Raw genomic sequence first — 24357 nt, forward strand, 5'->3', positions numbered from 1 at the left:
CGACACGTGGCGCGGCCGGCATCGCCTCTTTATTAACCCAACATCTGACGCGCCGGGGAGGGACACCGCGGCTCGGCTAGATTCTCGTGCCGGAATCGATTGAGGATTCTCATAACAAGGGGAGGGAGAGAGCGAGGGGGGGGGAGAAGTACGTGGGCCTGGGCGGTACGCGTCGATTGGAAGGGACGGTGGCCGGCGGTCCGAGACTCAGGACGACGGAGTGGGCAGCCAAAGGACGGAAACGCGCCACCGAGAGGGAGACGAAACGATTTGTTCATCTCCCGTGCAGGAGCCGGATATTGTCGTTACATGCCGGGGACCGTGAGAGATGGCGACGGCTACGGAGATGGCTTCATCCAGCAGTAGATTGGTCGCGGCCGATGATTGTAGCGATAGAACATTGCGCAACACACGCACGCGCGAGCTCGCAATTTGATTTCGTCAGCCGCACCTCCGGCTAGGTGCGCATCGCGTTTGAGGTTTGCGATATTTAAGCTGCTTCCCCCCCCCTCCACCCCCCGGCTCCCCGCGTGGGTGGAACCAGTTTAACTTCATGCGGCTCTAATGGCTTTTACATCACAGCTGCTTTGGGTATTGACGGTGGTCTCAGCTCGACAACACGTGGGCAACATACGACGGGCGCCAGAAGAGCGTGCGCCGTTCGCACGCTCCGCTCGGTGTCCGCGAATCCCGCACGGGGTGACGGTCGGTGGGAGGCCGCTGGTGCGGCCGGCGACGTCACCTCGCCCCCGTGTTCCGACACCTGCGTAAGGTGTAGGAGTAGGCGGGCGAGGTGACCAAGTGTTTTCTCTCGAGCGTTCGGAACTGGGGCTTAGAAACAACTGAAAAGAGGCCACAAAGTGGAACACAGCCGAAAACTTCGAATGAATCGTCGGGACTGAGATTCGGCGACGGCCGGGTGCAAGCGATGGCCATTCTTTGTTTACCAGCGATCGAGGCGAGCGTGGCATTTTGGGCAGCGCACACATCTTCCAGCCGTCCAAAAACAGGGGATTCTCACGTGCGCCCTCAAAGCGATGTTCAGCAGACATCCCTGCTGCCATTCCCGTGCCACCGCTGCCACCGAAAGCCCGTTTAAGTGTCACTTGCATTCTCCTCCCGGCCGCCCTTCTCGAAGCCTCAAACAGCTCTCAGGGTCGCCGCTGAATCCGGAGTGTTTTGACTGCGCCAGTCACGGCCCGGGGATGTGCGGCTGTTTTGTGCGAGAGCCGAGCGGTGACGCCAATGACAGCTCCCTGAGGTGGTACTTGCCGCTTCACCGTGACTGCCTCGGACGTGTGCGGTGTCCCGGTACCAATCCCACCGCTGGCGCACGGTGGAATTTGTTTTGGCGGCAGCAGGGCGATTCCGGGACAGCTACGGTGATGCTCTCTGACGAGAAGTGGATCTAGAAACTTCTAAAGGTCGGTCGGGGGAGTGGGGGCAGGGCGGGGGGCAGTCATGAAACATCAAGCTTTGTAAATAGGGCCCCCTGTGAATAATAATAATAATAATAATAAAATAAATCGTCGTATTTTCACTGGTAAATATCAATAAAATACCAATTTTCTGCGTCTCAGGGAGGAGGTGAGGGTGATCATGGAGATCACCCTCCCCCCCTCCCGCCCTCCCCCCCTCCCGCCCTCCCCCTTCCCCGCATTGAATCCGCCACTGCCTCGGACAGAGCCATGTGAGGGAGAGACCTGTGCCAAGTCGGCACAAAATGTTTACCTCTTTCATTACATTTGTCAAACAATACGATCCTCCCTTATTAATTTCTCCTTTATTACCACCGAAAATCATTCACGGAAGCACGGACTGCAGACACAAGGCAAAGTGTGCTCATGTGTGTCTGCTGAGCTCAGAGTATTTGTGGAAGGGAAGAGAAATATATATTAAATGGATGAACTGCAATCTCTGGACAAACACGGCTCTGGTGTTCACAGTGGCGTGGAATAATCCGGCCAAAATTAGGTTTCCTGCTGCAGATGCTCGTCAAGATGCCATCAAATCGATTGCGGCGGTGACGCCGTGGCAATGGCTGCAGAGTGAGAGGAGGGATGACCTCGCGCGGCACACCATCGGCAAACCAGGCGCGTTCCTACGTCCGCACATCCACAAAACCCGCGGCCGTCCGCGCGAGATGAGGAGCAACGACCCCATCCGCAAGTCGGAACGTTCGCACGTCGACAACGGCGCGAAGTGTCGCGTGTGTCCGCACGTCGGCGCGTCCACGGAAGTGCGCGCGGCCCCGGTACGTGCGAGCGCTCTCCGCAACATCCGTACGTTGCCATTTCTCTCTCGCGTCCGCACCGTCGCGAGTCGAGACTCGGAGCGCTCCGGAGCGGCGCGATGATCTCCGCTTGGCTATTAGCGCGCACGTGCAGACGCAAGCACGCACGCACGCACGCACATATGTACAGACTGGTGAACATACCGGAGGATAAAACAAAAAGTCGACAAGTCACACGGCAATTATCGAAGTGGCCGCAAACAATCCCAGCATGCCGTCTCGCACGAGCATGCCATTACGGATGCGCCACAGGAAAACTAAGAGAGAAACAAAAATGCCTTACCTAAGCTGTATTCAATTCCAGGCTATTAATAATCCACCTCCTCATAATAATCAACGATTTTGATGAATTTCACCACTTTTGGGGTCGCGATTCGATTCAGGTGTTGAATGTTTTCATGACCTCTTGCCGCACGGATTCCTATGGATGGTGCAACGATGAATCGTCGACTTGTAGATTTACAGCTGGTTCTTATGCTCATGACACTGCACGTGTAACGAATCGTGCGTGTGAGAACTCACTGTTTTCTCGTGTTTCACAAGTAATTAGTTCACCTAACCCCTGGACAGTCACTGCAGGCGTGATAAGTAATGTAAACTACTGTACACTCACAGGAGTAAAAAAAAAATTGATCCCGAATCATGTCAACTCATCAAATCGTGAATCAGGCAAATCGTTGCATTAAATGTATCGATAAATAAATGATAATAATTACCAAACGGGAAAGAATGCATTCTTAACGTGCACACTCCGACACGTGTAAAAGCAAGTAGTACATTGTAATCTATTGATACGATCCGGATTTACTTAGCATCGAAATGCGACATCTTAGGGCGCTGTAGAGAAAAAAAATGGGCACACTACAGAGAGGCAATCAGTCATTGGCAGGGGCTAAAAACACATTGAGCATGGACTTAAACAGAGACAGGGAGTCCACAGCACGGGAGACAGGGGGATGAGAGTTTCATGATCGTGAGGTCAGCAAAGGAGAATTAGCGACCTACGAATCAACTGCGCCTCACACGGTGATCGAATTTACAATTTCAACACTGTCGCACACGTTGATAGGCCAATACCTGCCGTGAACCAGAGTGTACAATGTTACTTGGTCGTTCCTGGTTGTCTGGGAAAAGTGTACCGTGACTCCTAAGTTCGCCAGTGATGGCCAGCCAAAAGACCAAGCAGCTGCAGTGACATCGAGGCACCAGTCCCGGGTACACGGACATGGCCAAACCAAAAAACTTTTCTAAATCACCAAAATAAAGCCATAAAAGCAATGTAACAGTGACCATAGGAACTGTGACCGAAATTTCACAATAAACGACATAAACAACATGTACCACCAAACCCTGTAGCCATAGCTGGCTGCATGAGTAACTCCACAACAGCAGGAGCATCAGTTGGAGTATCAAAATTTTTCAATGCACCTTTAAAGATCAGCACACTAAATCCAAACACAAGATCATACTTTGCAGCAGTCATCCGGAGTGAAACATTTGATTTTAGGCCACTGAACAGCAGTGGCAGCTAGGGGTGTACAACTCCTCTAGAGCACGTTGAACGTCTTTCGCACCATACGAAGCCATACCGCGCTAATCGGAGGTGCTGCAGTCGTTTAGCGGTCGCCCGTGAGGATGTTCAGACACCCGTACGGATGTTTACTTTTTAATGATAAACTGAGCGGCAATTATATATATTTTTTCAAAATCCATCGCTGCAACCCACCTCCCTCGCAGCTCCCCCACCGCTGGTCCAACCGCTGTGCGGCAGCCCAGTGTGAAAACACATCCATTTAGAACCCCCACCACCACCACCCCACCCCCAGCACCCCCCCCCCCTCTCCCCACCATGGGATGAAACATTTGCAAAACACTAAGAACTAAAATTCCACACCCCAACCCCGTCAACACCTTTTTCTTCTGGAGGGTGTTTTTTTCTTCATTTTCCCATTTAATTTTAATATTTCCCCCCCCCCCCCCCTTCCAATTTGCAGCCTCCACGGGAGCGGGAACAGACCCCTGCAGCTGTTAAAAAAACTCAACAAAACAAACCACAGCGGCTTATTACGAGGACGTGCCTCGAAATGCGTCGCCTCGTGCGCGCGAAATGCCTACACGTTCACCGCAACTCGGATGGAACAAAATATCCTCCGCTTTTAATAAATGGTGTTTACCACACCCAGCGTGACATTTTAATTATAAATATTTATATGAATATATGTACGGGTTGAGTCAGTGCAGAAGGGAATGCAGGCTCGGTTGTTAGCGCGCTGCACAATTAATGATGAACCCGGCTCACCTGAGTTTTGATTCCCAGGAATGGCGAATTGCAAAAGTGGGGCCCAGTCCTGGGCCCTGTTCATCAAACCGCAATGACGAGTGTGGTGAAGTATGGCCAAACAAACCCCTAAGATTGAAAGGGTATGGGGGCAGCATTATCCTCGCGGTAAATTGGTCAGGAGCTGTTGCGTGAGGCGTGGAGCAGTGCCAAGGTGATGAGTGCGCACTGCTCTGCTATGAGCGGAGCGACCTGTGATATTAAACTATTCAAACTAAACTCTTTTTGACTTCACCAGGTACGGCCCACTTTGGCTCTATAGCTCCTTTTCAGAAGCGACCTGGCCACAAATGAAAGCTCAACGAGGTGGCTTATCACGTGAAAATGTATCGCAGCCAAATACTCTTAAATGCGTGTTTCTAAATGTTGCGGGAAAAACCGGAGGGCCCGGAGAAAAATCCACTCGACCACGGGGAGAACACGCAAACTCAAAATATGCAGCAGGCGTCGGGGACGGGAATTAACCCACGATCTCCTGCATGCCAGACGAGGTCGTTAACATCTCGCCACCGTGGTTGTCCTGGTCAACCCCCTTTACCAACACTGACCAGTGCGGTGAAGTATGGAGGTGACAGTTAAAAAGGGGGGGGGGGCGGGGGGCGGCAGGACTGATTTTTAGATATCACTCGCCAATGCTGTTAGCCGCGACTGTAAATCGTGACACGGCTCACTGAGGTCCCCATCCGGCAGTTGCCTGACAAAGAGGCTGCGTTGTACGTACGCACGCACTGTATGCGTATGTGTGTGTATGTTGTACGTTTGCTGTGCATCATGCACCACACATTTCGTTCGAGTAGTTTGGCCGAAGTAGGATCAATAAGGCTCAGCAGAGAGCAACTTAGCCCTTGTATAGGAGTCTAACCTACGCGTCGGACGTACAGAACAAAGCACAACTCACCCACCGCACTACCCTCCACACCCCCAAATTCACGGGGCACACACGTGCAGCCGCACGACTCTTTTTTTTCTTAACACTATCTCATCCTTGTATTTGTGCTCAGGAATTAAACAATGACATAACCGCAGATGGCGCCTGCGAAATGACTCTGATGGAATGAAATGAAAAGTAAATATTAGCTGCGAACAAAAAAAATGACAGGCACCCAAAAAGAAGTTTTTTTGTGCGTCGCCGTTTCTTCCTTTTTCTTTGTTCCAATCCCTTTACGATTCTCCGGTGATCTCTGTTGACATTTTGTGGCCTGGCGGTTGAAATCCCCAGGCAATGGATAGGATAGCCCCCCCGTCCACCCCCCGTCCACCCCCCCCCCTCCAGCCCCACACTGATATTGTGATCGCGATGTCAAAGCTGCACGACTCCATGCAGCTTTGGCATCGCGGGAGACATTTGTGTGGGGTGGGGGGGGGGAGAGGGTAGCTGACGTTGCGCCGCTAGGAACAACGCAACCACCGCTCATCGCGGACGTTTGATTTTTGCCCCCCCCCCCCCCCCCCGGAGCCGGCACTTTCTTGGCACGGGTGCCAACCACCTCGCACGCGGTTCCGACGCGCTCGCCCTGTCTTTTTTTTTTCTTCAAATAAAGACCGCAATTTCATTTGCTAAAACGGTACCGAATGCGACGGTCGCGTGCGCACGCGGGAGCGCCGGCATTGGCCCCCCGAGCGAACGCTCGTTTCAAAAAGAGCGCGCCTCCCACCCACACCCCCCTCTGCGATGAGGCTGGAGGGGAGACGTTTGGCCTGCAAGAGATATCTGTGAGCGCGAAGTCCGGGTGCCGCGGTGGCCCGAAGTGCCCCGTCGCTGCCGCACGCGAGCAGCCGTCGTTACGCCAACTCTGCGGAGGGCATCCTCTTGAGCACGTTCCCTGAGTTGGATTCCATTCCACCACCGGGTGTCGTTCCCTGCGCCATCGCTGCCCTCTAGCAAAGTCTCCTGCCCAAGCCCGCTTGACTTTCATGAGCGCTATGAAGAAGGGACGTTGCCCGAAACGTCGCCCATTATTTAGGGGTTTTTTTTCCCCCTCCCCCATTTAAGACATTGTTGTTGATGGACGTGTTGAGTTCTTCGTTACTTTCAATGGCAGACAACATAATGCCTCGAAATTACATTTGTTGCGTCGTCCACGTCTCTTGGGAGCATAATTTAAGAAGACGAAATCTCAACAACAACAACAAAAATCACCAGAAAATTATGCCGAAATTTAAACCACTGGGCGTGGTGGCTCACATCCATTGATCCATCACCTTGGAGGTGAGGGTTTGTGGATCACACACATCTGTGAAACTCTGACGAGGCGCTCGGCTGTGAGGTGGCCAGTATATAACAGCTCAGCAAGTGAGTTGAATCTGCCTGTGCAGAGCTTTGAGAGGTATATTCCCACATTTTTTGGGTGGCTTTTATTTGCGTTCTGCTGGTTCCATGCACTCATGAACAAAAACATGCCAAATATCCTGATGCAGGACAGAATGAGTGAGGCTCACTTGGAAAAAAGGAATTGCGATTATTATATATCAGCCATGATTAATTCACTGCTGGATAAATGCCTCCGAAGCCATATCCATCTCTCACAGTTTTTGTGACCCATTTAGTTCCTGCACATGACCCGATTTAATAATGATGATGATAATTTCAACCTGTGAGGCGCCGCACAGTATTTGGCTTACTCGTGAGGTGAGCGAACGACTCAAGAGGTGAGTAGCCACAGACCAGGCAGGAGAGGCAGCAGCCAGCCGATGAGCCCGGTGCCAACAATTGCCAAAGCTCTGCAGCCCTCTGTATGTCAAGATGTTTCCAGCCAATCAATGAGTGTTTAAGAATGTGTGACGAGGGCCGGAGCACCCAGAGAAAGAACGCGAGCGAGGGGTCAGAACGATATCCTCGTGCATGATGGGCGGATGGTATTGGTCCACATTTGGCCGTAACGAATTTTCAGAGCACCTGGGAACGGCACCCGGACCCCGGCGGCGAGGGAACTGCAGCGACCCCCAAACCCTCTCCTCCGCGGTGCTCGGTCGCAGGCGTGCTCCGCCGCCACTGCCGCCCGATCCCCGCGGAGGACGTGTTTCTTTATTATACATTGTTATATTTACGCGACCCTCATTTTTCTTACTCAAATGAATGAATTTAGTATACGGCGAGTGAGAATTAGAATAATAATAATAATGGCACACGTTAAATTATTCCTCCTGCTGCTAATTGGAACCCCGGGTAACGTGATGGCTAGAGCTGTGTTGAGCAAATCTCAGAGCTGCCCGGCTCCCACTTGCACCGACCGTCCGATCCCAGGAGCATTTCTGCTGGGATTATGCACGATAAAGCTCATATTACACGCCACATTTACTGATAGGGGCACTGAGACGCTTCCTGCTTTCTCTCTCCCTCTCTCCATCTCTCTCCATCTCCACTACCCATTAATTGTATTCCAGGTGGAAATCTCTTTTTCGCAAGCAGGATTTTCGGCGACATGTACTGAATTAAGGGAGAGGTAATTTTGTGCAAAAAAATATATGTGAAAAATATGCAATCAATAAATCCGACCGAGAGCCCAACTTGAATCTCAATCGACAGCACCCCCCCCCCCCTATCGTTGCTTCGTAACCCTGCGAGGAGCAATGCCGGCCGTGATCTGCGCATCAACGGCGTTTAGTTTTAACTTCGGTCTCAATTGTGTTGAGGTGGGGGGAATCGTTGAGCAGCAAAAACATTAATATTCACAGTGTGGTGTCTCTTCTGAATACACGGGCGTAAATAACATGCTTTATTTTATATACACGCTCACTGGCGGAGTAAACAATTCTTGTTGTATGTATATATTTATACAGGGCGGTACAGACGTCAGGACGCACAGGGTTATTATATTTATTTTAAGAACAATACACTGGGCTACTTTATTCGTCTTTAACAAATCGTCAAACGGACTTCCGTGAGCGTGGACGCATGCGTGATATTTTTTTCATAATGAATCTCGGACTTTATTTTTTTAAGGTTATATGTCTAACCTTCGAACATTCGTGCGTTACGTTTTGCCTTCTCAATTCATTCGGTGTTCTTGGTGGAGTTTTGTAAACGATGCACTTGAGGTGACACCCCCCTCGCCCCCCCCCCCCCCCCCCCACAGAAAGACTGAAAAATCGATACAACGTTAACTTATTGAATAAACAATTAAACATATATTCATGCCAGTGTGAAAATAAATAAAATAATCCGATATGTCCTGACTTTTGGGCCACCCTGTAAATAAGAAACAGACCTCCAAGGTGGCGACCAAGTCCCTTTGCAACACGCACCTTGCAGACATGTGCGGCTCTGGCACATTATTATTATTATGCCCTCGCAATTCTGGAATAACATCAGTCAGGAATTCAATGGACGATGGATTGAGAGAGGATCAGATCTGATAGTACGGAAAACTTCGCAAGGACAATTATTCACACTCAAGACTGACAAATGTTGAGGAACTAAAAAAAAAACCCAACTGTGCGGAGCTGCTTTTGCAGTGGACAGCCAACCGCTTGGAAGACTCTGTCTAGGATCCAGCTGTGTGGCGAGAATGCACAACATGGGCAAGCTTCTGGTCTAACACTGTTTGAGACGAGGCTCTAAAGAAAGCTGTCTCTGGTGTGGACTAATCAGTTTAAAAGACAATGCATATGCTATCAGAGTACGTTTTTTGTTTGCACATTCTGACCACAAGTATTGTGGTTAATGCTGTAACATGATTCCTTGTAAAAGGTTTCAGTTTGGTGTTTTAACATATTAACACAGCTGTTTTGTTGCCAAAAAAGAAGGGGAAAACCTACTGTCATATTTTGGTCCTGGCAAAGGAGGTCGCCCCATGATGGGCGAGCTCTTCGAAGCCAAGGTACATCGTCTCGTTTCATGCAAAGGGACTTTGCGGCCACCCATTACAGCTTGTTGGGGAAGATGGCTCCCGCGCCTCGCAGAAAAATGCAACGGCAGGCTGAAGTGGCTACAGACATCACGGATTACCCTCCGCAACATCACCTCCAATTCCTCTCACTTCTCCCACTCCTCCCACCAGGCCTCTCTCTCTCTCTCCTCTCGCTCTCTCTCTCTAATGACAGAATGGAGGGTGATCATTATAATCCGTGAGAGCGCATTACAGATTGAAATGATTCGAAAGGAGTTGAAGGAAACGCGCACGCACGCACACTTTCACGCCCAATTTATTTTGCATAACAACCCCAATGGGAGATCCCCCCCCCCCCCCCCCCGTGTAGCTGTATAGACTGCTGTTAGCGAGCACCTATTGAGGCTGGGCACGGTGCACAAGGGAGTGGTTTGGCCAGCGCCGTGCCAGGCTATCTTTGTCCTTGCCGTGTCGACGTTTACACGTTGCACGTGACACACTCATTGGAAGCTGAGTCAACCTAAGGGAAGTCCGTGACCGTTTTTGATTCAACTCGCCAATTATATCCACATAGTCACCGATATCCACCGAACTTGCAGATTTTGTCAGAATTTGGGGAGTCGTGATTCGATTGAAGGGACGGGTATCTTTTATTGAATTATTTTCCGGCTCATTAGCTTTGCTTTCGTCTCGTCTGTATAACTTCTAGCCCAGTACATTTACGTAACATTAGCCTAAACTTTGATTTAAAGCTTTCGTGACTGCAGGGATTCATATTCTTGGTTCTTTCGGTAAAGTCACGTAGAAGGGAAACAATAAAATAATAACAATATAAAACAATAAAATTCTCACGACGTTTCGACCGCAACACTACGTGACTTTAACGAAAGAACCAAGAATATTAGCGTAAACGTTGCATCCCAATTGGATATGATTTCCATAGGCCATCAATAATCGATTCGCCATGCGCACATCTCGATATGTGCATCATACGCGAGTGTTAAGATCCGACTTGGATTGCCACGTGCCTCACCGTCACCACGGACATTTAATTAAATCATTATGACAATTCACAATGACACAGCGCGCATTGTTTGAAAAGCCACTCCAAGGTGCCTTTCAGTAACGGACATCCTTCATCCATCCTGCACACTGCACTCAATTGCTCGTTATGCAAATACACCCAGGTAGTGCAGTGACCCGCACACGCACGCACGCACGCACACACGCACACTTTTCTCATAAACCGCGCGCTCCATTTGCAGTCAATCCATGGCTCGCGCTAATCACAGCTATGCTGCTGTGCGCGCACTTCAGTAGCGGCCGGCCACGATGGCGTTGCTGTTCTTGTTTAAGTTTGCAAACAATGTTCCAATCACTCGGCTGATTAGGAGAGGCGCTGGCCCCCGAGACTCTGCCAAGCAGGCCCTGCCACCCAAAACCTGCATCGGCAACGATTTCCGACCGCCGCTTCCTCCTCTCCTTTCGCGATTCGTCGCGGCTCAGGGTGTCGGTTCAAATCAAGGATCTATTAGTTTGCTTTGTGGACTGGCTGCAAGCATCGCTTGCACACCGTGCGCATGTCTGTTGAACTTCTTTCGCACCGTACAAAGGCAACCGGACTAATCGAGTTGCCATGTACTCTCCTTATTACTCTCCAATCGCCACTGCCATGGTTTTTCTGTTCAAACGATTTCTCCACCCACGTTGAGGACTCGGCCTACCAGAAGGCTCTTTGGGCTCATCCCTACTGAGTCCATTCACCACACTGCAGGCCAACGCGCTTCTCTTCCCATTACTTCCCTTGCACTGCTCCACTTTGCGACTGAGAGAATTAATATGAATAAAAGTAACAAGACATTCAAATAGAAAAGCACAGCTTCTTAGGCATGTGATACGATGACGCGTGTTAAAAAAGCAATATTAACAATTAGTTGATGCATCGCTACTCCACTACCATTGCTCCCCCTCCCCTCCCCCCACATGGAATCCAATGACAGGGCGATGGACACGCTCGTCATTTGTTCCGTGACAACGTGTCGTATTGGTCTCCTGGAGCCCATGTTTCACAAATTCTAATTTTAAGGGGCACTTTTTCGTTTCATTTCGCGGCGTTTAGGGGCACAATTTGTTTCCCGAATGCCGATACGTCTGTCGCGCGGGTGGAAGGGGGAATTCTTGTTCGAAATGAAAATGACGCATTCTTCAAAAACCGCGTCAATTTCAAGCGATCGCGCGGTCACTTTGACCTTGTGAACGTAGCCACGAGCGGACAGACGAAACGACAGGCGACTTAGTACTTCGTACACGAAGAATAAACAAAAAAAATACGCAGAACGCCCCAGCTTTCCCTGCAGGACAAAAAAAATGGCACTGCGTTTCACGTGCGCCTGGCTAATTTCTAAACAGTCGACTAATTTACGTACCGGACACAACGCCGAAGGACCACACCGGCAGTAGCGTGTACACGCACACACGCAGTAAAACTCTGGCCGGCCATTTCCTCAAAACGATGGCCGATTATACGTTGCTGTTATAAAGGCAGTGCAGACGGGGCGAATGCGATGACATTTTTTACATTTCGCATCCTAATTCAAATAACAATGATAATCCACGGCCCGTTTTTTAAATCGACCTTCTGGATGAAGGCCTTCCCAACCACGTCACCATCGCTCACGCTGCCGCAACGTTAACAGTCCATCTCAGCGCCCCGCACGTCACGAGCCGATTTCATCGCTCCGTCTCACCGTGCGGTAGACATCCTCTCGGGGCAGCGTTGCCTTTTGTTGGCTGCCGTTCCGTCGTTAGTCTTGACCACGGGGGCCACCGCCCCTCCCGGCGACGCGTGCTGCCCAAGAGCACGATTGCTTTTCTGAACGGTCACCGGAATGTCTCCGAGTCACATTTTCTCTGTAATTCCTCGTCTTCCTCTCAACGTAGTTCCGAGCACGCTCACTCGTCAGTCAAGGATGGGCCATTGAAAGCGCAAAGGGGGGGGGGGGTACCTGCGAGCACCGTGCTTCACCCGCTGCAAATATCGGAGCTTTCTTACTTTCTGGCTTTTTTGCCCTTTCCATCTTTCGAGCTCAGTTAATTTCATGCAAATTATGCATTCATTTGCATTAATTCGAACAATTCCACCCCCCCGACCCCATCTAACGCTGCGGGAGCAGGGCCCCCCTCAGGGCGAAAGGCCTCTCTGTGGGCGAGTGACTGCGATGCCCTCGTCCTCCGGCCACCGGAGGGGAGGGGGGAGAAAATAATCGACAAAATAAAAACAGCGAGGAGCTCCCCCCCCCCACAATAAATACACAATAAACAAACTCTGCAACGGGCCACAAACAGTAACTGCGCCACTCACCCACCGCCAGAATGTCGTTTTAATGAGATTTAATTTATTGAACCTAACAAAAAGGCCTCAGTGAGACGCAAGACTGTTTTTTTTTCTTCAGCGGGGCTCTGCATTGAGATGTTTGGCAAAATTTCCACGAATGAGAGTTTGGCTGCGTGCGGGAGGACAGCCAAGAGACCCCGGAGAAAACCTCCCCACGGTACGAAGGGCTGAGGCACTCGGCACTGCCGCCACCTCCTGGTCATATCGCTATCCACGCCCAACCTCAAGTCCCACTGGCTTTAGATAATTTCGAAACGATAACAAACATATATTCAACACGTTTCAGTGCCTAAATGTGGCCGCGGTGTGATGGTTACCACAGAGCGGATATGCAATCCAGAGGTCGCCCCCTCCACTGCCCCTGTCCACCCAGTTGCAGTATAAATGAGGACATTGCAGTGTTGTCGAACCGGCAGGTTGCACGCGGTTTTGGTAAATCGTGGGTACTTCCACCTCTTCCGAGACGTCTGTCCAACGCGGAAGAGTAGGCCAGATACTTCTCTCCGTCTCTCGGGCGGAGGTCCTTCCGAACAGGAGCAGCGTGCGGCAAGCAATTGAAGGGGCTGCACTTTTACCATCTCTCCCGAAATCCCCCACCAAGAACCCCCTAACGGAGCTCGCCCCTCTCATCAGTCTCGGTGCTCGCGCTGCTCAAACTCATGCTGGCTTCACTTCAGCCAATCAGAGCCGACGGGCGGGCGGGCGGGCGGACGGAGAAACGGATCGACAACTCACAATCTTTTACGCACTCTATAGATTGCGAACCACGAACCGCAACACCAACAACAATATTGCAATAAAACAGTCCGCTCACTTAAAACATCGATTGCATCGCACCGCGCTCGCACACGACGAATACAACAACTTAAGAGGTTCAATAGTTGATGAGAGGCACAAAAGCAGCGATTGTTCAGCAGAGCTGCCGTGACGGAGAGCGCCGCTCTGGCTGCTGCGAGCGACGCGGCGTGGGACTACATCGGCGTGCCGATGCGGCCCCCATCTCAAGGCGCTGTGAGCAAGTTGATTGTACGAAGAGGCAGAGGAAAGCAAGTTGGGGCTCTAGCCTGGACTTTTGAGCAGGGGGTAGACAGCACGGACGTCTGTGTGGGGTGGGGGGGAGGCAGCAGTAGACAAGAAGCGATCTCACACTGAGCAAAGGTTCGACCTAGGGCTTCGACAGAAAGCCTTGGCTGCTGGGTGCGTGGAGGGGAGTGGTCTGAAGATGAGAGAGGGTTGCTAAGAGAGTGTAGGGGAGTGGACTGAAGATGAGAGGGGAGTGTGGGGAGAGTGTGTGGAGGGGAATGGAGGTAAGAGGGGGAGAGAGTGTAGCTGTGGCACTTATCCAAATCACCGGCAAACGTTGCCACCAGCCAGGAACCGGGTGCCAGTGCTGCTAATTAACAGTGACATATAGAGATAGATGAAGCACATCACCAGCCATAAATAATTTAAAAATAACTTTTTTTCCTCTCCCCCTATTACATTGAAAGGCTGCCAGCTTTCACGTTGCACTGTCCCAGCCTGGCATGCGTTGTTTCGCTAACCTCGGTCACGACTCATTAGTCTGGCGCCGTCGCGCGCCGAGCGTCGTTCGTGCACGCGGGCGCGCGTGCCATCGCGGGGGCCGGATCAAACGGCGGGGGCGTGAGGATTCGGAGCTGCGGCAAACACGGGAGGGAGGCGTGTGTGCGTACGAACGAACGAGAGAGAGAGAGCGATGGATTTGGCCGACAGCGTGGGCTGGCAGACTAAGTGAGCCCGGTTGGTGGCATTCGGAGGCGAATGTCGGGCGCCGGGCAGATAAGGGAGGTGGCAGTCACGTAAAGTTACAGACGGACAGACGGTCCGGCAGACAGAGAGCTAGCTAGACGCACAAACTGGAAGACAGGCGGGCGGGCGGACACACGGCGTGGTGTACATTTACAAACGGACGGGCAAAGACGGATGATCGAAGGTGATGCATGTTGGTAAGAGGAAGGCAGATAAAAAGATGGTGCAGCGGCAGACACAAAGCTCAACAGACACGTAAACATACGAATAGACAATGGTTGTAGGGTCAGGCAAACAGATGGTGATATGGACAGACAGCCATTTCGACAAACAAATGGATATATTGATAGACAGATGGGCAGACAGATAGACCGATGAGATGGCATCGACACAGACAAATAGATGGATGGACTGATAGACCAACAAACTGACAGACTGACAAACTTATAGATGGACAGACAGAGTGTCAGCCCGAACAACTCACAGAGAGTGAGAGAGAGAGGCATGCACAGCGACGATGGCTCACCTCTGTCGCTGAAGTCGTCCACGAGGATGATCTCCGCGATGAGCTCCGAGGGCGAGCGGCTGATGACGGAGTGCACGGTGCGCAGCAGCGAGGACCAGCCCTCGTTGTGGAAGGGGATGATGATGCTGGTGTTGGGCAGGTGCGTCAGGTATCGCTTGGGCTTACAGCTGCGGGCACAGGACGGGAGCGGGGGGCCGCGGGGAGGGATCGCGTGGGTGAGGCTCACGGCGAAATCGGAGCGGCGACACGGCCGAGCGGCAGCCCGTTTGCCGCTCGTGGTCGGGGTTCGCGATTCGAGTCCAGCGGCCGCCCTGGTTAATACCGCTTCAAAGCGGACGCGAGAGAGATCCCACGGCGTTGTTCAGAAAAAAAAATGTCGGCCATGCCGTGTTGGCAGCACACGATCCTAATTTGATACATTTGATAAATTACCCGCAAATTCAAATGACTTAATTTTCGAAAGCACGTGACAACATTGCGCTGCCGCCCCCCCCGCTCCCTTGGCAGACTGATGCCCACCTGCAGGCCGATGCTGCGTTCACCTTGTAGGAGGCACGTTGTAAATATAAAGTGATATTTATGCATTCATCGATGATGATGATGATGAAGTTACAGGGAAACGTCCGAGAGATTACATTATCGCGGGTCGAGAAACGACTGTTATTCATGACGAGCGCTTGATTGAGCGATGTAATTTGACCCAGCGTGTGTGTGAGCCATCAAAACGTTATCAAAATCACCAGCGATGATTGTAGCCGTATTTAATTATTTAGGAAGGCATCGGCTGTTTCGATCATACGAATGGAGCAGAGGTTTCAGATGGGTTCATTATTGTATTATCGGCCCGCTATTGCTTTTTATAAAGGACGATAACACGACCGAGATAACATTGGGGGGGTTAAACAAAAAATGTCCAAGGAACTAACACGGCTGTTTTTGAAGTGCGGGACATGTTGTTCCGCCGTTTGAATCTTTGTCCGGGGCTCACGTGCTCGCAATAAAAGATCCTTTTCGCTGGTAACAGCAACTCTTTCACAAGAGATGCGACAAAGATGCCTCTTTTTTCAGGCCCCGAAAGCTTTTCTTGGCCTCGATTCGCCAAAAGCACTTTGCGGGACGTGGACGAGAGGAGAAAAAAAAACATGCGAGCACTCCTCTTGACAAAGCAGTGGGTTTAGAAAGAAAAAAAACACTCATCAATCAACAGACTTGTTTATTTATGTTATTTATTTATTTGGTTTGCACCCTTGGATGCTAGCTCCTGATAGCGCGTTTGTTGGCGAGGGGTTTTTATTTTGTTGTAAACTTATTTGCCTCTTGCGCAAAGAGATAAACTTAATTTTTTGTTGTTGTGTTGTTGTTGTGTTGTTGTTGTGTACAGCAGCTTCAGCCTCTCTTGTTGGTGTTTCTTCACCCTCGCAAGCATCACCCCCCCCCCCGCCTCGCCTTCCCGGCAATTCTATAAATGATTGCGATTGTGTCATCGCGATTTCGTGAAAGAAAAAAAACAGTTAAAATTATGTTTTTTTAAACTCACGCTGTGGTTCACTGCAGCACTTCGCCAAGTGGCTGCTGAGGTCATCGTAACCCGTTGACATGTAGCGTGGCGTATACGAGTCGAGCTTAGCCGATTAATTATATTCGCACGTATCGTGTGCGCAAAAACCGATTTGAATCGATGAATCGTCGCGTCGCTCCATCCCCGAACTGCCCTGTGTTCTGGCCATTTCCCCGCAGTTACAGCGGGGGAGAGGGGTAGCGGGCTGGCGCAGTGGTTAACGGAGCAGCGCGACGAGCCCAATTACATTGCTGGCCGCAGCTATAAATATGAGTGTCGAGTGATGCCTGCACTGGTCCTGGGCACTCTCCTTTAACAAGCCGCAAGGGCCAGCACGGTGAAGTATGGTCAAATAGCCCCCACACTCGACACGGCGTCGAAAGCAGTGGATTGTGAAAGGACTGAAGAATATGTTTTTATTGTCGTTTCAGGGTGGTAATGAAAATGTTACAATGTTAGACTAAGCAGCTAGCTGCCTCTATGTGACATTCGGCCAAAACACCAACATTTACGCCAGCTTTTATTCACAAATGGACACTCATTTTAGCTCGAGTCAACCTAGCAGAGGGCACAGTCAACATTGCAATTGGCACAGGTGTTGCACAAGGCTAGAGATTGAACCAGCGTCACGGATAGCATGGTGCTGCGCTAACGGCCGCATCATTGCTCGCCATAAACAAAGACAAACTCGCAAACGCACACATTCGCACAGACACATGCGCACGCACTCGCGAACACGCAGCCACATCAAAAGATGGCCCTGTTGATAAATCCGTGCGCACGAAGTTTGACAGCGGGCAATACTCTGGAGGGAAGGCGTTATGTGGGCGGAATTGGCGATTTGCGTCGGTGTGTCGCATTGGTGTGTCGTGGTGGCCGTGAACGCGCGAGAGGCCAGCGAGCGGTTCGGGGTGGAGAATGGTGTGCGGTTGGTGACGGGAGCCAGTGGGGGGAGAGATGGTAGACGGTGCGCTGTTGAGAAAGTGGACAGGGCAGATACATCCTGGGGATGTGCCGGAGTGGTGCTGGATAGGGGCCGGGTTGCAGGGGGGCGGCGACAATGGTGGTGGCGTGGGGGTAGAGATGGAAGACGGTGCGCGGTGTGGTGAAACAAGTGGACAGGAGAAACGGGATGTGCTGCTGGGGAGGCCGGCCTGGAGGGGCGGTGGAAGTGGGTATACGGAGAATTCGTTATCGCAGCCCAGCAGGCTGGCTTTGGCGGGGCGGCTGGAAAGCGGCTCTACTCTAACGGCGGGGGTCGTTAGCGTTGTTAGCGTCGCGGCGCCCCCATTAAGCCTCCCCGCGAGGGCAGGCCTTTAATTAGCGCAGCCGGCGATAATCGGCGATGACGGACCGAGGCGGCGTCACGCCCACAGCGCGGTAACCTGCCACTTTAAAAAGAAAAAAAATTACCCCTCTCTCCGCTAGCATCCATCTCACGCTCGCTCTCTTGCTCGAATGTGAACTTGCGACCGGATCCAGAGGTGACGGTGAAACGAAATCAGCGGTTTGACACCGAGGTACTCGTACTAAACGTGGCTGCACCCCTTGGCCCAAGCTGGCTTGCTCCCGCATTAACGGTGCTTTGCTCGAACCATGCAGGGATCCGTAGGCATTGCTGGAGATTTTAACAACAAGCCAGAGAGAGAGCTGTGAGAATAAGCGCACGAGTCATATGTAACCTTCTAAACTAAACTCTTTTTTTATTTTACCAGGTAAGGCCCACTGAGTTGTGTAGCTTTTTTTCAGAAGCAACCTGGCCACAAATGATAGCTCAACGACGTGGTTTATCACGTGGACATTTAGAGCAGCCAAATACTCTAAAAGCATGTCGTTGATTCAAGACCTGGGAAACGCTGAGAGAAACACGGGCGCACGAGAGAGAACACTACGCTGTCGCAAAGCCCAGGCAAGACCGATACTTTTGTTGTTATGCAGAGAGGAAAAGAGAGTTCATATAATTAAAATCTAAATCATCCACAAAACATAATATTACAAAGCGCAAAGATAATAGGTCAGGATACAATAGCACTATTAAACAATTACGTAACATTAATCTGTTAAAAAACATAAAGACATGCAGAACATGCACTGCAACAATCGTACAGGCACAACAAGGCTCAAAGATGCATTTAAAAGCCTGTGTATGGAATGTTTCAATCACCATTGAGTTCTCAGGGTCACTCACTCCACTATGAAGTTGACTGAGTGCGTGCGCGCATGTCCATGCACTTGCGTCACCATGTGTGTGTGTTTGCGTGTGTGTGTGTTACCATGTGTGTGTGTTTGCGTGTGTGTGTTACCATGTGTGTGTGTTTCCCATACCTGGGCAGTGTGCTTATGACCGGCTCCAGTTTAACAGCAGAGGTCTCACTCCGAATCAGTCGAGCAGCAATATCTTTTCATCGGTTGCGTAACGCTGTGTGGAAGCTATCTGGTCTGTCGCTCCGCACTAAGCTTCAGGTCTTCTCGGCCACGGTCATTCCCTCCCTTCTCTACGCTTGCAAAACGTGGACCCCCCTAATGGAACATCTTCGCTGGTTAGAAACATTTAGGCTAGCCTGCTTACGATCCATCCTGGGTTTAACCAGGCTGGATTGTGTGAGGAGCTCACAAATCCTTGAAGGATCTGGGCAAGGTCCCATCGGTGAGCTCCTCCGGCAGGCAAGGCTGCGTTGGCTGGGTCATGTAGCCCGCATGCCCAGCCACCGCATGCCGAAACAGCTTTTGTTCGGCCAGATCGAGGGGGCTAAGCGGGCGCGGCAGGGGCTAGAGAAGAGATGGAGTGATGTGGTACAGGAGGACGTGGAGCTGAGTGGAGTTGCCGATGACTGGTACCAGCGGTGTCAAGATCGGCCTCTGTGGAGGAGGCTCATGAAGGACGCTACTGGGCAGTTGGAGGCAGTCGCCCTCCAACAACAACGGAGGGCGGAGGAGCGACCCTCACAACAACGAGCGGAGCGCCGGGTGGCTAAAGCACAGCAGGTTGGCACAGTAGGGGGCACAGGTGGTGCATCAGCCAGTCATCTCAGTCAGTCGACCCGTGGCACCTGGGTCTGCCCCGTGATCTCCTGCCAGCGGGCGTTCGACATTTCACGTGGCCTCAGGGTGCACATGGCCTGGCACAAGCGTCGTGGTGACGTCACCGCCACTTAGTGGCGAATGGCGGTTGTTGTTGTGTGCGCAAACGTGACTTCACAAGTGCGGAGCGGTAGCTTAGTGGTTGGCGCGCTGTGCTACGAGCCGGCGAACTCAGTTCGATTCCCACTCATGGCCACTGACACCACCGATGACGTTCATCTGAACCGGTCCTGGGACTCCCCTAGGTTGACTCGCCACGAGGGAGACAAAGGCAGCCGGGGATGGTGCTGGACCCTCCACCCCCTCGAGTTCTGTGCCAGCCTTAATAGGTGCTCGCAAACAACAATTGCCCCAACAATCTGTAGAGGCTACTTGTGGGGTCTTTGGCTTTATCACATGTGCACGAGTGCACTCGTGGGAAGCAGTAGCCCAGTGTATCGCACACTTCGCTGTGAACCCAGCAACTTGAGTGTGATTCCCGACCCTGGATAAGTGGAAAGCGGTTTCAGAACCTGTCCGAGATCTCCACTGGGTCGACTCAGCCTTAAAATTATAAAACTATTAAAAAAACTATATTTATTTCACGTTGTTAGACAGCTTTTTTTCAGACGTGACCTGGACACAAATAATAGCTCAACGAAGTGACTTGTCAAGTGGAAATTTATAGCGGGCAAATATTTTAAACGCACGTTTCTAAATGTGGAGGAAAAAAACCGGAGGACCTGGAGAAAAATCTACACTACCATGGGGAGAACAAGCAAACTCCAAATATACAGCAGCAGGCGTCAGGGTCGGGATTGAACCCACCACCTCCTGTACAGCAGGAGAGGTAGTTAACATCTCGCCGCCCTGGTGGTAATTGGTGCGGCATATAAGCGCGAGCTACAACCCCATTGCCGTTTGTGCTGCAACAGCTCTCCGACTCGTCCTCCGGCTGTAGCGCGTGTCGTTCGGCGCGACGTCCGACGTTTCGCCGTGCGTGCCGGGGAGCTTCTTCAGGAACCGATCCATTTCACCGAAGAAGCTCCCGGCACGTGGGTGGGAAGGGGGGAAAGGGGAAAATAAAAGGGGGGGAAAACAAAACCATAGGGTGCCGAACGACACCGGGATACAAGCTGACAACACATCGCTGGAATAGGCGCTCGCTAATCAGCCCTGAGCTCAACCGTCTGACGGCAAAGCGATGACTTGTTGTTGGGGGGACAGGGTGGGGGGGGGGCGATCTATGATTTTGTTCATGAGCGTACATGTGGAGCATGTGTCCTTGTGGAGCCCAAAACATTTCAATATGTATTTACATGTTCACTACCGCCACGAGATTTGCATTGGCGAAGTCCTTGAAACTGCAACGGTTTCCACGGAAAACGGCAGCCGATGATAAATCGGGGTCCGTTAAACCACAGGGGAAGTGGCAGTGGGGAGGGCGGGGTGCTAGTGGGCAGTGGTGGGTGAATTTTTAAAGACCATTAAAACGTGCAATTTATGAATATCGCTACAATTTAGCTTCGTTATGGTCTGCTTGTTACTGGTGATGTACATTCCTTCCCACGGCCGGCTCACACACTCGCAAGCCAGGCAAGTGTAATTTAAAATGTACAAATGGGTTAATGGTTTTGTCCATTAAACAAATTTGTCTTCGGCTCACAAAAAACGCGTGAGCTAATGTTTACCGAAAAAATAAATATAAATGTATTTTTTATTGTGGCCAAAATGAGAAACAGAACAAATACACGTGGGGAGAAAATGCAAAAAAATAAAAACAATAAACGGGTAGATTAAAATTGTCTCTTACAAGAAAAAAGACGAGAGACCTGCGGAAGCCGTTCAAAATTTCACGATGTAAAAACTAAGAGTGAAAGCGCTCTCCGCTGACATCGTCGCTCGGGCAATGACCATGACAATGAATTCAGCGAAAATGTACTTCGTGGGGTGAGCATGTCATTCGAGGGCACAATCGCAAGACTGCTGAGGTGCTAACGATTTACGATTCTGTGAATATTTTTTTTATCTGAAACCGCAAGCTTAAAACATTTATATGTAACAAAATGGAATCTCGCTATGCCGTAATTTGGAGTGGCCCGTATATCCCACCGGAACATCACCACTCTGTCTCTCTCCCTCCTTCTCTCCCTCCCAGATCACCATCGCAAAGGCCATTCAACTCTCCCAGACTCGTACACAGATGGCCGCGAGTCTTTCTTTTTTTAACAAACTGCCCGCATTTATAATCGCTTGCAAGTTGTGTTTTTTTAAGCGCTAATGCATCAGGCCTGCGCGCAACAACAAATTATTATTTACGCAAATACCTTATGCGTGCCTTTCAAAAGCATATGGCCACTTACGACACTGTGCATGGATTTATGAAATATAGAATTATTCCCCTTTTACGCGAACAAAAAATGTGCCGTGTGGCTACACGGCGGTGAGCCATCGGTGAGAGTTGTATGCTTCCCGCACCGCCGATAAGCACGGTTGGCTACGTACGGTGGGAAAGAAGTTCAATACGCAAACATACATAATCGCAGCGCGGGATATTCGCGATTTACAGCTGCAATTGTTTCTTGCCGCCACAGAGTTTGTCACCCCAGCAAAGTCAGTGACACTTGGCCAAACGGCTTGGCTTCCCCCCTCTTCCGAGCCGCAGGCCCTCTAGACTGGTGGCACTAGTGCTGTTTAGGCCGGAACGTGAGCGCTCTTTAGGACTGTCAAGACGCACAGCGGAGTGTGCTGGTGGGGCATCCTCACGCGCTGATGATGTTTGTCACACCGCTACACTGTATTTTTTTATTTCATGCTAAGTAAACCTAGGGGAGGCTCAAAGTCAATTACCGTGAGGCCAGGAATTGAATGTAGGTCACGGGGAATGCACTGCAGTGCTTTCATCGAGCGTTCAAGATAATGCTCGCAAACACCCACAGAGACGCATGCAGAGAGACACCGGTACCATCTTATAGCCGTGCAGACTCTCAAAGAGCAGGTGTTGTTAGCGAGCACCTATTAAGGCTGGCAAGGCACACACGAAGGTTGCAAGGCCAGAATCATGCCCGGCTGCCTTTGTTTGCCCGGTGCTAACGCCTACAAAACCAAATCGAATAGCGATTTAAGGCTGAGTTGACCGAGGGGAGGCCCACAATCAGTTTAGGCATCACATGCCACTAATTTTAACTATCAGTGGCTGCACTGGTTTCGTAGTGCAGTGCACAAACCACTGTCACTGCTTCTCATACAAAGACAAAGGATCCACAGTATTAGCCTTGAAAGACTGTTGGGGCAAGTGCTGTTAGCGAGCACCTATGAAGGCCGGCACGGCACACGAGGGGGTGGGTGTCCAGCACCATGCCCCGGCCGCCTTTGTCTCCCCAGTGGCGATGTTTACACACTAGACCAGGTACTCATTTGAGGCTGAGTCGACCTAGGGGAGCTCCAGGACCTATTCAGATAATAGTCACCGATGTTGGCCGTGAGCGGGAAACGAACTCGGCTAGCCGCGTACGTAACGCAGTGCGCTAACCACTGTGCCACCACTCCTGTTCCAACCCTCCCACCCCCACACATACACACAGACGCGTGCGCACGCAAGAGTACCACACTACCCCAGACTGAGATCTATGTCCTTCCCTCTTTTCTTCCACGAGTGAGTTGGGAAATCAATTGGGATGTGAGGTGGGGTGAGGCAGAGAAGACAGGAGGGCAGATGATCAGCACAAAAGTTGGGGCAACATCTACCGCGGTGTAACCTGAAGCCTAACTCTGACCCGACGTCAGCCTGGTAATATGTTAGACCACCTGAGCCAAGACCTCGGAGACGCGGGGTCCTCGAGCCAGAGGGCTGACGAGTGAAAGAGAGAAATGAATGTTGCCTCGTTGTTATCGGAGCAGCGGGAAGGAGGAAGGAGGGGTCTGCCAGCATCGGACGGACTCGGTCTGTCTGCCGTTGTGTGCCCAGCGTGCACCAAGAAAGGAAGCTCAGAATTTGTGGCCGCTGTTGTATCCATCCGTGTGCTCGGCTTTGAGCGTATTAGAACAACGGGGGCAGGACAGACGGGGCGGCACTAAACGTGACAAACGGCCACGCTGACTTCAGCCCGGCAGGGGCACATTGTCAAAGAACTCGGGGGAGGAACCCCCCCCCCGGCTTGATGAGTCACTGCTGAGCGGGCTGGGGCGGCGGCGGGGGGGGGTGCATGGCACTTCGGTGGTTTCAAGGTGTGCTGCACACTGCAGGTTTTGCGAGATTACTTCTATAATATAGGGTTTTTTTGGGTTAGAGAGCATGAACATGAATGTGTCGTTAAACCCGCCACCACCCGACACAGCCAATTAGTAAGGTTTGTCACGTAAACAGAACGTGGCCAATTCGTTACTAGTACAGCACGCCGGTGTGTTGGAGAGCAAGTCCACAGATTACTCAGATTGTAAATGTTATGAATTTTCTCTCCAACACATCCCTGTGCTGTACTCGTAACGAATCGGCACGTTCTGTTTACGTGACAAACCTTACTAATTGGCTGTGTCGGGTGGTGGCGGGTTTAACGACATATTTATATTTATACTATCTAACCCAAAAA

The 24357-nt window shown here is 51.1% G+C and overlaps 1 protein-coding gene across 1 annotated transcript in view; it reads right to left on the bottom strand.

The window, feature by feature from the left end:
• The window catches only part of GALNTL6 (polypeptide N-acetylgalactosaminyltransferase like 6), a 234861-nt gene that overhangs the window by 68105 nt on the left and 142399 nt on the right, over positions 1-24357 (bottom strand). Inside the window, exon 4 of the mRNA XM_032956615.2 lies at positions 15151-15317. Coding sequence (XP_032812506.1) covers positions 15151-15317 — 167 coding nt within the window. The remainder of the gene's footprint in view (positions 1-15150; positions 15318-24357) is intronic.

This window comes from Petromyzon marinus, chromosome 18 (genome assembly GCF_048934315.1).
Source record: "Petromyzon marinus isolate PM22_M1 ecotype Great Lakes invasive population chromosome 18, UKy_Petmar_22M1.pri1.0, whole genome shotgun sequence".
Taxonomy (NCBI): Eukaryota; Metazoa; Chordata; class Hyperoartia; order Petromyzontiformes; family Petromyzontidae; genus Petromyzon; species Petromyzon marinus.